The 13,875-nt window shown below is 40.5% G+C and overlaps 1 protein-coding gene across 2 annotated transcripts in view; it reads left to right on the top strand.

Moving 5' to 3' along the window:
- LOC138261027 (metalloproteinase inhibitor 1-like) overlaps positions 1–13,875 on the top strand; it is a 74,597-nt gene that overhangs the window by 36,584 nt on the left and 24,138 nt on the right. For both annotated transcript variants that reach the window (XM_069209640.1, XM_069209639.1), the window contains exons 3-5: positions 1,766–1,942; positions 2,654–2,766; positions 3,871–3,973. In XM_069209640.1, coding sequence (XP_069065741.1) covers positions 1,831–1,942; positions 2,654–2,766; positions 3,871–3,973 — 328 coding nt within the window. In that variant the 5' untranslated portion in view covers positions 1,766–1,830. The remainder of the gene's footprint in view (positions 1–1,765; positions 1,943–2,653; positions 2,767–3,870; positions 3,974–13,875) is intronic.

Here is a 13,875-nt window from a genome sequence, read left to right as displayed (position 1 = left end):
TGGCATTGGTAGGATACATTTTAGTAAATCTAGAAGAAGACTACAAGAAAGTATACCTTCGCCTGCTGTCACCCATGCCCAGTAATGCCAACTCCATATGGATTTGGCAAACACCATCTTTCCTTCATTACTGAATAAATTGAATAGAACCTTATTATGGAGCACCTGATCTGCAAGTAACCATGGCTCTTTCCCTCCGTCACCGGTGCCCCGGTAGCCGTACGTATGTTGCATTTATAGCTCCCTCAAGTAACCCTGCCACCTCCTTGTACAGCATTATATTAGTTAACAGCTGGATCCATGCTCTACAAGTACTCATGCACACAAACATCGAAACAACTAGGGGGTTGTTACAACTTTGGAGGAGGTGTTAATCTGTCCCAAAAGTGAATGTAAAGTGACGGATATACCACCAGCCGTATTACGAGTCCATTATATCCTATTTAACTCGTAATACGTCTGGTGGTATATCTGTCACTTTACCGTCACTTTTGGGACGGATTAACACCTCCTCCAAAGTTGTAATAACCCCCCTAGTGTCCTTTACTGAAGACACTGATTGTGGCAGAAGGCCCAGTTCTTCAGCAAGAAGCAAATCTTTGGAAAGAAAATCTCATGTATGTCCCGACATCAAGACAGGACAATGCTTCCTTTTTCCATTCAAGAGTTCTCGAATAACTAATATGCCAGAATGATACCTGGGTTGATCCGTCATTGATTAAACTTAAATGTTTCCAAACGTTTCGCAATATCTAATGCACTGTTTTACTCTGGATTTTTAACCACCACCAAATGTGCCAATACAGGACATTAACATAATGAAACAATACTGAAGGCAGTAAAGTCAAGCAGTACTATTCACACCCAAAAGCAATATCGGAACAGCTGTATCATGGTAAAAAATTAAAATAACTAACGGGAGCAATCAACCAACTATTACCTTTATCAAAACCTAAAGGCAAACATATTTACTACACAAGTTGGTTTGTTTGGGTTAAATTACAGTGGATGCAAAACAGTCCTCAGGGGTTGCAAGAGGCAATATAGAGATAGCAGTGGCTGTATAGAGGAAAATCCAGCAATAGGTCATTTTCACAAGATGTACACCACTGATGAACTGGGTTTCCTGACATTAGTGTTTCAAAGTAGTAAGTTTGGAGACTTAGCTTACCATCTAAAATTAGACAAGTGTGGTAGAGTGATACTTGCATGGAATCCATCTCAGGAAAAGAAATTGACAGGATATGTAAAGTTAGCTTGGCATTATTTCATTTGATATTACTTTGCTTGGTGCAGTTATAGATATTGGGATGAATTGAGGTGATGGAATACAAGTGCTATGTGATTCGTAACTCCAGAAGACCTGGACGTCTGGTGGAAGAACGGGTGTGGTGGATGTTTAGGGGGACCTGTACATACAGAGAACAGAGAAATGAGGACAGTCAGAAACTATCATTCAGTGAGTTCAGGTATTAGAGCAAAAGGGATTTCTGCGCATGTTTTTTGAGTGTGCTGAGTAGATTGGTTTACAAAACAAATGGATAGAGGAGGTGACTTATGTCTTGCCTTGATAAGGAATTGACATTTTCTCAACTTTAAAACGTTTCCTTCCTGACTTTGAGCGTGGCTTAGTAAGTGTGTGAGTGTAGTGCATGTTAGATTTGTGTAACCAATCACTCAGCAACTGCCTACCGTCATAAAGCAGAGTTAAGACATTGCCACTGCCCCTTGAAAATGTATTGTTTCTGTCTTTTACTCCTGATAGACTCTTCAACACCATCATTACCTTTTTTCCCCATCCCAAACTTTGGAAGGGCCATAAATAGCAAGATGTGGGTGTTGCTGTCAGCAGCTCTACTCTTCCTTCTGAGCCCTGCTCCCACAGATGCCTGCAGTTGTTACTTGATTCACCTGCAGAGAGACTTCTGTCAGTCAAGTGTCGGTGAGTTTGTCAAAAGCACTTGTTGGCATGTTCATCTTCATATTTCATTGCCCAGGACTCCAGGCAGCAAGAGCAGCAACTAGATGCAAGGATACCTGAGTCCACACAATCTTTGAATTCCTAGACCAGTTGACAGTAGGTTCCTGAGTGCCATTTCCTCTGGGTTTTGCTTGGCACAGAAAGCACCATCAATGGAAAAGCTGTGCATCCCTTTGATTTCGTACCTTCTTCAGACTCGTGGGTACCAGCGAAGAGTTCTGGACTAGGGGCCATATGTACGAACACTTTTTCCCATAGACACAGAATGGGTAAAAACCTTTGCTACATCTGGCCCAAGGATACTAACGTAGGCTGCCGGGCTCCAAAGTAGAGTCATGTCTTCACCTTGTAGTTTCCAGCACTGACATAGAAAAGGCATGGCATGACTTAACCTTAGACGTGAGGAGCATAGAAAAGCTGCAGACATATCTTTACCATTGGCATATTGTAGTCACAAGCACGTTCCCATATAAAGCCTTTGTCACATAAACTGTTTAACTGCTAGCGGGTAACTCAGTGCCAGAAACAGTCACTGAAGTGATGTAAAATAGATGATGAAACCATGAGGCTATGCTTCAGTTCCTAGTATTGATCTGCACATGCAGTTAAGTAACTTGATCAATGAATCTCAAGTCAATGCCATTTCGTTCTGACTCTCTGTTCTTTTGACAGTTGTTAAAGGGAAGTTTGTAAACTGCATCAGACCTCCACCATTCGATTACTCCAACGGTGAATACCCGAACGATGAGGACTTGTACATACGATGTGAAGTTGAAGTCTTAGAGGTAATGATTTTCGTCACTAAAATTTAACATCAGACCTTAGAAGGCAGTATAGGTATTGAAGGAGGTTAATTCCATGACATTAGGATTTTACTTATAAGTTACAGAATTATATATTTATTAGAATGTGGGCCCTTAGAGTGTGAATTTGAACACAGTGAGAATCTTTGAGCCTCCTGGTACTGCGTGTCCAGTTACATTTTAAGTTAAAGAAGTAACCAAAACTGCATCAATTGGCTGGTCCAGTTAGATAGGCAGGGTAGAGTGTTCCCTAGTGACGGTCCTCAACTAATCCATCTACTCTAGCAGGACCTCCCCTGTTTGTGAAACTCAGTTACTGATACTTACCACGACTGAGACCTACTGCTACAGAGGCTTATCACTGAAACCAGGAGGGGCACTTTGTGTTCCAGACAGGGTAGGATTTTATTAAATTTTTAATTAATGGATAAAATAATTGGACAACATAGGTAAATACATTATTTTGCTGTATCATTTAACGCAAGACCCTGCTATGATACATTTTGAATTCATTTTTTATATATTTTAGCACAGATGTAGAACATTTTATAGTATACTAAAAATAGCATATTTTCAAACTCATAAATTATGTTTTTCAAATTAATAGGATATGAGAGTCACAGAAAACCAAAATGTTTATGTATCACAGTACATTGCAATAAAGTTATGGTCTCGACAATACTAATTCTCTGTAGTTAAAAATACCCCAGCTGAAGAATACAGGTTTTTTTTAGAGTGCTGTGGGATTTTGTGAAACCTTTTAACCACCTTAAGTGAGGTTGTTGCTCGCGGATCAAGTTGTATCATGGTATTTTCTATACCTCTATTAAATCGAGCTTTAGCTCAGGTTTTGCAGACTGTGAAATAATATGGAAATTTAATTCTCAATGAAATCTAAAACACGTGCAGTGTTTACTACCCATTTTTTGACTTCTAAGCAGATCTGCCTGGCACTGTTGTTTGTGTTTGGAATATGCTTTGTAGAGACATTAGGGAGAGAGATGAAGACACTAAGAAAGATTTTGCTGATACTACGGAGGAGGTTAATGTGGAAATCCTGAATCAATTTTTAATGTCGTTTGACAGATATTCAAAGGTGGAGAAGAGATCCGTAACATGCAATTCACAACACACAGTCAGATGTGTACCGTCCAGATGCCTGCCTTAAATACCGAGTACCTGATCTCAGGTAAGCCTGATCTGAGGAGTGCACCTGCAGACTGTTTAGAATCTAAGGTGAAAAACTTGATGGATTACCATTGTTTGGTCGCTGACTTTAAGAGCATCCCATGAACGTTTTGTGTATTCATTTCCAGTTGAAGAAAATAGATCTATAGTAGTTTGAAGTCTTTGTATTTCCCAGGTTGGATGATTAGTCCTCAGTTGATTCAGTCTCTAGAAGATCAACTCTCCAGCTTTTCCTTTCCAATAGATAAATGACAGGCATCAAACACAAGTGCAATCTCACCACGTCTCCATCTTGGGGCAACATTTCCACTAACACTTTATGTAGCTGATCCCACAGAAGAGATATTTTATTTAGAAAGGCTGCACGTTTTGTTGCAGCCCTTTTAGCACTACACATATTTCAGTGGGAGAGTCAGTTAATGGGATCCTACTGACCACGGCAGAAGTATAAGGGAATATCCACAATACCCTATAGTGCTACACTCATTGTGTAAGGTAAGTTATCCTTGAAACAGAATTCCTTGTCTTTGCTTTGTGCATTGGTGAATTTTATTACTGCATTTCATCGAGTAGGCCAGGCTGCATTGTTTCAGAAGTGACTGTGATTGGGTGCCTCTTGGTTGCTTGTTATTTTACTAATTAAAATGTACTCTGATACTTTGCATCAATAATATGAGGATCGAATAAACCAGTTGGCATCGTTAGAGGAGTATGGGAACACTTTTCTCTTGTCCCACAACTCTCCAGTCTGTAACTAGCAGGCCTTCATCAAGAATTGATAAGGAATATCTTCTTCCCCTTGATTGTGGAATAAAGCCTTTTTATTTTATTTCATTTTATTTTATTTTATGGGTGGATTGTGCTTTGCGATTTAACTCTTTGGGGCTTCAAAAGTGTGCCAGACATATGCAGTGTTCCACAAATGAAGGGTGGAGCAGGAGTAAACAGGAAAACATTTCTTAAAGAAGAAATCTGATAAATGTTACCTGAATGGTGGCCGAGGCTTAACTGCCCAAACTATGGAAGTCACAGTACACAGATAAACAATTTCTGAAGAGAACATGTAATCAATCTGAGCCCACATTTTATTCCTTCAACCAAACCCCACACATCTTCCCACTTTACAATTTCCCAAAACAATGACACAAAAAAACAGAGGAAGCAAGAACCGCATAAAGAACGATAGGTAACTAACTCATTTTAAGATTGATTTAAAAATGCTCATAATTTCACAATAGTTTCAAATTCTGAGTTTTAGAGGGGTTCTTTCTTGAGTTGCATTTTCATCGCCACAGCAGCCACTCTCCCATCAACTATTTTATTACAACTAATGTCGACTTCATCTAATCAAGATGTATTCCACCACTGATTTCCCATCAATTACATAGAAGTGCCCCAGACATCCTAATTGATTGACTGATTTATGGTATTACCTTAAGTTTAGGAGGTGAATGTAATAAGAGACAATTTGTGGAGGTCTTCAAAATGTGAGGTGGTATGTGCGGACATTTTCATAAGTAAAGCCTTGATTATGGACAGAGATGGAAGGAGAGAGAGGAGATCCCAAGGTCTGAGGCCAAAAGGAGGAGGACCATATGGAGGGGGTGTATTCCCACTACCAGTACCTCTGTTTTGTCAGTTTTAGGTGAGTTCTGTTGGATTTTATCGAAGTGTCGATGTCTGAGAAACATCAACAAAAGTAGGGTTGTCACTCCAGGAGATTGTCATAAAAAATAAGAAGGATCTGTGTGTCATCAGCATAAGACATTAATTTGAGGGCATAGGATTTTACGATTTTTGCCTATGTCCAACTATAGCACCTAGATAGACATTGGAAGATCTGATCAAGTCTCACTACTTCAAAGGAAGATCACCTGGATTTCGAAGAAAAGGATCAAAAGCAATGAACACGCAAACAGAGAAGTAAGAAAAAACAACCAAATACCACTGCAATGTTAAGTGCACATAAACGTAACAAAAACTAGAGTTTCACTAATAACAAGCTAAAACACTGCAAAAAATCTTTTATAAATACAGACAATTTTATAGTTGTGGCTATGCTTCAGTGACACAATACAGCGCGGGAATCATTAAATAAGTTAAATGGTAAGCCCTAGTGGAATCAGCACACAGCTGGTGGATCACTGGAAGATATCAGTAGTCAACGATTGTACTGGTGTGGCTTGCCCTTGAAATACCCATGTAAATGTGTGAATTTCTAAAAGTATATAGGTGAATATGAAAATCTTTAAAGCACCGATCAGTGCAGTTTCATCAGAGTCAGTAGATGGTGCAAGAGAGCAATGCCAGTTTTTGTGGTAAGTGCCTATAGGCGAATACTTATTTTCCTGTGAGAGAGTCAGCGATCAAGAGCAGCCAATAGAGAGGCAGCAATTCTGATGAATTGCTGCACCGGATGGAAGGTACATAATCTGAGATCTCTTAAACAGTTCCAGGTCCCCCATCTCCAACAATGTACTGGTGAAAAAGAGCCTCTTCTGTTTCTATGACAGCTCAAAGATGCCTCAGGTGTTGTTAAACAGTGCACTATACAGATTCTCTTTGTGGTGGGACCACACAAATGGAGAGCATGAGGAATCAGAGCTGAACTTTGAGCAGGAAGCTGGCGTATGAGTGTTTTCTATAGTAATCATAAACCTTAAAAGTTAGACGTTCAACAAAAAATTGATAGTATATAATTATGAGCTAAACTATATACTTAGACCAGTATAAAGTCCCTCAGTAAGAATAGTGTACTGCTAGAAACAGGTAACCATACTGTTAGAAATTGGGTCTCTAGTTGACAGAGGTATGCACCCTGTCCAAGTAGCATCCACAATCCCAGACAGGGTACGTCTGACACACACTTTAAATTAACCTGTCCTCACCCTTTGGTAGCTTGGCACAAAGCAGGCATGCTTAACTTAAGAGGCAATGTAAGTGTTAGTGCAACACCACACACGGCAACACAATGAAAGTAGGACAAGAAGACTCCACACAGGTTTAGAAAAATAGGGCATATTTATCTGAGTAAAATAATGCAAGTCAAGATATAAATGTTTAAAGAATTAACCAAAATAGTGCTTAGAAGTCAATAGCGCTAAAAGGATACTTGACATTGTGCTAGACTGGGGTAAATCCAAAGTTCAGACCAAACATGATGGAGGGCAGGCCGGCTACAGGACTCACGGAGAGCTTGCTAAAAAAGTACCTTGGATGGAGCAAGTGTCAACTTCAATGATTCAGTGCGTTGGTTCTGATTCATGCAGTCGGGTAGTTGTGTCCGCGTCGAGTCTCAAAGTCGTATTTCAAGTCAGCATCGATCCCTTGCGTTGCAGGTGATGCATTGTCGTCAAGCCGTGCATCGATGTCCTTGCATCAGTGCTGCGTTGGCGCCAAACCTCGCAGTCGGGTCCCATGTCATTGTTGAATCGCCACTGTGTCAGCGTCGAAGGACACTGCGTCTTTTCGAAGTGGCACAACAGCCTGGATGCATCTATTTTTGCAGAGAACAGCTACAAACCCTACTTCTGAGGCCCAGGCCTGGATTGGCACCTCAGGCGAGGGAGGGCGCACAGATGGCAGAGTCCAGCAGCAGAAATACATTTGTATTTCAGCCCTTCTGTGAGACAGAGGACATTGCCTATTGAAGTGTAAGTGTCAGCTCCCCTTCCCTCTTCCTGCCCAGGAAGAGATATCAGAAAGCAGACGAGTTCTTTATCACACCCACCGTTCCTGTGTTTGTGGGTGACTAGAGGAAATGCACAATGTGTAGATGTCATCTACCCCAGACGTGTATTAGAAACAGGCTGCAAGGCACACACAGAGCAGTAAGAGCAGAGAAATGTCTGGGTTCTAAAAGTGGCATTTCGAAAATAGTAATGGTAAATCTAACTTTACACTTAAAGAGGATTTATCATTACCATTCCAAAGATATGAAACATGACACAGCTACTCTTTTCTAATCAGGAGTTACAGCTAAAAAGTGTATGAAATAATTCCCAATGCTAGCCTATGAGAGGAGTAGGCCTCACAGTAGTGAAAAACAAGTTTAGGAGTTTTTCAGTACCAGGACATGCAAAACTTAAAAGTCCTACCTTTTATTTACATCGCACCTCGCCCAATGGACTATCTTAGGGCCTACCTTATGGGTGACTTATATGTAATAAAAGAGGAGTAGTTCAACACTTGGAAAGGAGTTTTAAATGCCAAGTCGAAGTGGCAGTGTAAATGCACATACAGGATCTGCAATGGCAGGACTGAGATATGTTTAAGGGCTACTGAAGTGGGTTGCACAATAAGTGCTGCAGGCCCACTAGTAAGTCGAAAAACAAGGGGAGTATCCTATCACCCTCACCTGCTTAGGATACTAATACAACAATGCTCAAAAAAAGATTTAGCAGGAGAGGGACAAATTCAATAATTATTCTACAAAACCAATAATCACTCTTGGTTCGGAGGGATACATCTATTATCCTTATTTATTATATTTGTAAATGTACACACACATCTCAGGGTCAGAGGAAGACTTTCTATCTATAAACAGATGCCACCACAGTGGAACTATATACACATGTCTATACATATTTACAAAAATAACAGACATATAAAACACATAAAACATATGGTATACAAACATATTATATGTGCCCTACTCCAACGATTTATAGAATAGTCACAACATAAAATACAATAAACAAAGTGATCAACAAATATATGGTAACCAAGGATCTTGCACCCAGCTGTATACTGCCTTAATTGTCTCATTCAAGAGTGTCGGACGTGTATACGAGGGGCGCCAGTAGATAGTGGTGCCAGTGTTCTCCAACAGTCCTGATGAGGCCTTTAGTTGTTAGGCTGAAACGTGTCGACACATTCCTAATGGGTCCAAGGAGTCTGAGCAAACAATCAACTTATTGTTAAAAAAGTTATATAGCACTATTTACTACCTTGTATAAAGACAATTAAGGCAGTATACAGCTGGGTGCAAGATCCTTGGTTACCATATATTTGTTGATCACTTTGTTTATTGTATTTTATGTTGTGACTATTCTATAAATCGTTGGAGTAGGGCACATATAATATGTTTGTATACCATATGTTTTATGTGTTTTATATGTCTGTTATTTTTGTAAATATGTATAGACATGTGTATATAGTTCCACTGTAGTGGCATCTGTTTATAGATAGAAAGTCTTCCTCTGACCCTGAGATGTGTGTGTACATTTACAAATATAATAAATAAGGATAATAGATGTATCCCTCCGAACCAAGAGTGATTATTGGTTTCGTGGAATAATTATTGAATTTGTCCCTCTCCTGCTAAATCTTTTTTTGGGCCTACTAGTAAGTAGCATTTAATTTACATGCCCTGGGTATATGGTATACCACTTTACTAGGGACGTATAAGTAAATTAAATTTGACAATTATGTATACACCAATTTTACCATGTCTACGTGCGAAGCCCATGACCTTTAGCACTAGTCAGCAGTAGTAAAATACACAGAGTCCTAAAGCCAACAAAAAGATACAGCAAAAAATGGGGAGTAAAAGGGAAACAGTTTAGGGATGACCTTGCAGAAAGGACCATGTCCAACACATACCCAGATCCATAAGACATAATGACCATGAATAAGAATCTCTTAAACAGTAGTCCACACTTCACCAAAAATATAGGCTCAGTTTTAAGTTGCTGTAGCGCCACATAAGTGTCATTTGTTTATGCTAATGTAAAGTTAGGCTTCAAAATTCGCCGTCCATATTTACAAAGTTGCATAATGCATGGATTGCACCACGTTGTAACCCTTTGCGCCACATTATGCATGCACCATGCATATTGTATGTAAAGGGGGGCTGTAAAAATGGTGCTGTGGAATCCAAGAGATTCCACTGCGTCATTTTCCTAGGCTACTTTTAATGCCTGCTTAGAGCAGGCGTTAAAAGGGGGTACACCATTGGTTACAATGGGTCCCTATGTACTGTTCAGGGTTGTCGCCAATGCTAACCCCGAACAGTACATCAATAATGTCACAAATGTTGACGCTATTTCCCCCTACAGTGACCCATTGTGTGCCATATCTTTGATATGACACAAATATGTTGGCGTTAGGGTTGCGCTAACGGGAGCACGGAAAGTGTTGCTGCACTATGCGCATTGTCACTTTTCTTAAATCTGCCCCATAATGCTTAAGAAATGAAGAAAAAAGCAGGAGTAAAGAGGAATCATTTTTAAAGAAGAAGTTCAGTAAGATGTTACATCTATGGGGGACGAAGATCAAACACAACTTCTGCAGTACAAATATAACCCATTCCAGAACACACATTTGAATAAGCAATCCAAGCCCAGAGTATATCAACTCAGCAAAATACCTCAACATACAAGGCTCATTTGCTACGTCCAATGCACTGGCTGTAAATTAGGCAACAACGTTTGGAACCCCAGTAGTCAAAAGAAGGTAGACTACTTCTGTTAACCTACTGGTTCATGCTACAGCCTCTAATATTTAGGGATTGTTCAGTATAATAAACTTACGTGACTGCAGGAAACAAACACTAAATGAAAAGCTGTCAAACTTGGCAGTATCTTAATGGTCAGATTGAAAAAAACTATAGAACATATTCGAGCCTTCCCTCCTATTAAGAGATATAATGGGACGATCTTGCTCACAGGTATTTACAGTGCTTCTTTTGACTACTCACTGTAGGGGAGTTGATAGACAATTTGGGTGGCTTAGTATTGAGACTTTTAAATGAAAAGAAATGGTTCAAAATGGCTCCAACAAAGATGCTGTGCTTGAACTTGGCTTGTCTTCTAGTTGTGTCAGGGCTCTGGGGCAGAACTCGTCTGACTCTTTCGGTTGCAAACACTGTTCAATTTCGACTCCTTGAAGACAATCTGGCTTATGTCCTCTCTAGTGACACCTCATAATTTAGTGTGGTGCAGTGTGTGGTGTGGTTTGATAGACTGCAGGCAAGACAAATGCTTTTTTGCTGGCAATACAAGTTTGAAGCGGTTTCGTACCATAAGTAGTCTGTCACTGAACACAGCACTAAGAGAGCTTGTCTGTTGTTATCTATAAATTAATTACATTGAATCTATTTTGGGAATAACAAGAGTGACTGTGCAATTACGGGGGTTTGTTGATGTCAGTATTTTCAATGACTTTTTATGTTGCTTCGACCAGCCACACTTAACAACTCATCCAATTCCGAGGGATGTGAATAATTTGATCCTATAACTACACACACAGGTCAGACGCATCTGGAAGCTTGGCTCAGCCAAAGGGATAGCTAAACAGGAGTGGGTCTGCTCTTTGTCCCTTCCACACTGGATCCCAGTATGTCAGTGTCTGGTGCATTGGTTCTGTGTGCACATTTCCAGAAGCCTGAACAAGGCCTCCACAATGGTGAAGAGGTCAAGGGATGATACCTGCCCAACAGCACTGTTTCCATTGCATAAGGGTGGCTGCCTTATTGCAATGCTACCAGTCACGGCCCACCACTGCTCACTGATACTTGAGCCACAGCAGACGCCCACCATCCTGCTGGGAGAAGGAATGGTGGGCACTAAAAGGATTAACACCATAAAATATACTACAGAACAAAATAATAGTTTTTTTTTCTCTCTAACATGTTCCTGTGGGGAAGGAAGCCCTCACAGAAAGGACCCACAGGGGGAAACCACTCCCCACCTCTTCTAAAGAGCAATACAAAAAGTGCTTATGTTGTGAGCCTCAGACTGTCAACCGCTGGTATATAAATCATCGATGCAAATGCAACAAAGTCTCCTATAACAAGTGAAGAAGACAGGTCTGTGCTCTGTTGTCATACCACAGTACATCTGCGGTTGTTTTCTCTTTGTTTTGTTTTGCAAAATGGTTGTACGACTGCAGGTCAAGAACATTCTGAAGGGATTTGAGAATCTCTTCCAATGCATGGGCCCTCTTAAAGAAATCGTACAGTTTATCTTCACAGGGATAAAACAGAAAAACCTTATTTTGTCCTGCAGCACTGCAGACTTAAGAACAGGATTCAGAAAGGTTGGAAGGAATGGATGTCATTGAGAAGGTGATGGGTCCAATCCCCAGGTGCTCCTGATGGCAATAGACCGTAAGCCGATGCAACAAGGTACAGCACTTTGAATTTACTTGAAGTTGCAAACTCGAACCATCAAGCATGAGTGGCACATCATGCCCTCTATGGTTGAAAAGATAATAGACCTCACCAAAGTTGGGTGGTGCTCCAAAATTGACTTTAGTTTCTTTTATCACCTGTTACTATTAGACCCAAAAAGTTAATACCTAACCTTCTTTTCATTGCACCTATGGCTTAGGAGATACAAAGAATGATCTGCGGCTGATATGTTTCAGAATGCAGTGAGGGATATGCTGTCAGGGCTGGATGGCATGCTCAACATAAGTGATGTCATCCTCCTATACTTAAAAACAATCAAGGAACCTCACCAGCTTTTGACATCAAACCTGAAGAGATGTTTGGACCACCATCTTGCACTGCATAATGAAAATGACCTTGAATCACCTACTTCTCAAAAAAGCCCAGTCCAAGTTGGAGTGGAGATCTGCTCATGAGAATGCATTAAAATAGTGAAGGAAGTAGTACTGCCACCACAATGGCTTATTACAACCTTCAAAATAAGACTGAACTACTGGTCGATGCTAGTAAGGCTTGGAGTAGTCCTAGTACTGAATCAAGGAAAGAAATGTCAGCCTACGTAATCTATGGAAGCTGGGCTCTGGCTGAAGTGGAAGCCTAGTACTTTCAAATTGAAAAGAAAGTTCTGGCAATTAAGTGGGAGTGTCTTCTACTGCAGAAGCATCAAAGTCTTTACCGGCCACAGGGGTGTGGAATTTATTAAAATATCTACTTGTCCAGGGGACAGGTTGCTTCTCAAATCTACTTGTCCTGTAAAAAGATCTACTTGTCCCTTTGGTGCCATGTAGTGTGGCGACAAATTATGGCAGCAATTAATAGCCTCTCTGATTATACCAGGGCTACTACCATAGTAGGGCTTGAATACTTGGAGTTTCAATCCCTACTGTAGCAATTTCCTTATTTTGCCACCTTTCTGCAGATCTGCATACTGGGGCTGGAGGAAGCAGTAAGCAATAGTTTCAGGGCTGGAATGCCTTTGAGTCTGCAAACCTACTAACCTGCATGTTTTAAAGATTTTTACCAGCTTCTCTCTAATATTTTTCCATAATAAGAAAGGTTGGACATTTACTCCTGACAATGGCAGAATTAGAACTTCTTCCAGGGTTGGGAAGAAAGTGGCTGGAGGGAAAATGAACTTGCAAATGCTCAATAGATTTTCACATAAGCAAATCTACACATCGTATTTACCCATGCTAAAATACAGTTCACAAATATTTTAAAGGGGTACGACATATACCATGGGTGCACTTTTGTGACTTTCTTTAAGAATTTGGGGCCACATGTAGGTAGGTTCAGATTTGTGACGTGCAAATTGCGAGTCGCAAATCCAAATGTAAGATGGTGTCCTTGACACCATCTGTGATTCGCAAGGGCTTTGCAAATGCCCACCTCATGAATAATCATGAGGTGGGTCGCAATTTGCGACCCCCCTCGCGAATGGTGGCCTGCTGGAGACAGCAGGCCACCATGTCTGTGACTGCTTTTCAATAAAGCAGTTTTTTTTGTTTGTTTTTGTAATGCAGCCCGTTTTCCTTAAAGGAAAACGAGATGCATAACAAAAACGAAAAAAGAAACGTTTTTGTTTAATTTTTTCAGAGCAGGCAGTGGTCCGCAGGACCAGGACCACTGCCTGCTCTGAAAAAATGTTTACAGTGACATTCACAATGGGGAAGGGGTCCCATGGGGATCCCTTCCCTTTTGCGAAAGTGTTAGCACCCATTTGAAATGGG

The sequence above is a fragment of the Pleurodeles waltl genome, chromosome 10 (genome assembly GCF_031143425.1).
Source record: "Pleurodeles waltl isolate 20211129_DDA chromosome 10, aPleWal1.hap1.20221129, whole genome shotgun sequence".
In the NCBI taxonomy this organism is placed as follows: domain Eukaryota; kingdom Metazoa; phylum Chordata; class Amphibia; order Caudata; family Salamandridae; genus Pleurodeles; species Pleurodeles waltl.
This window is presented reverse-complemented; position numbering and strand designations above follow the sequence as displayed.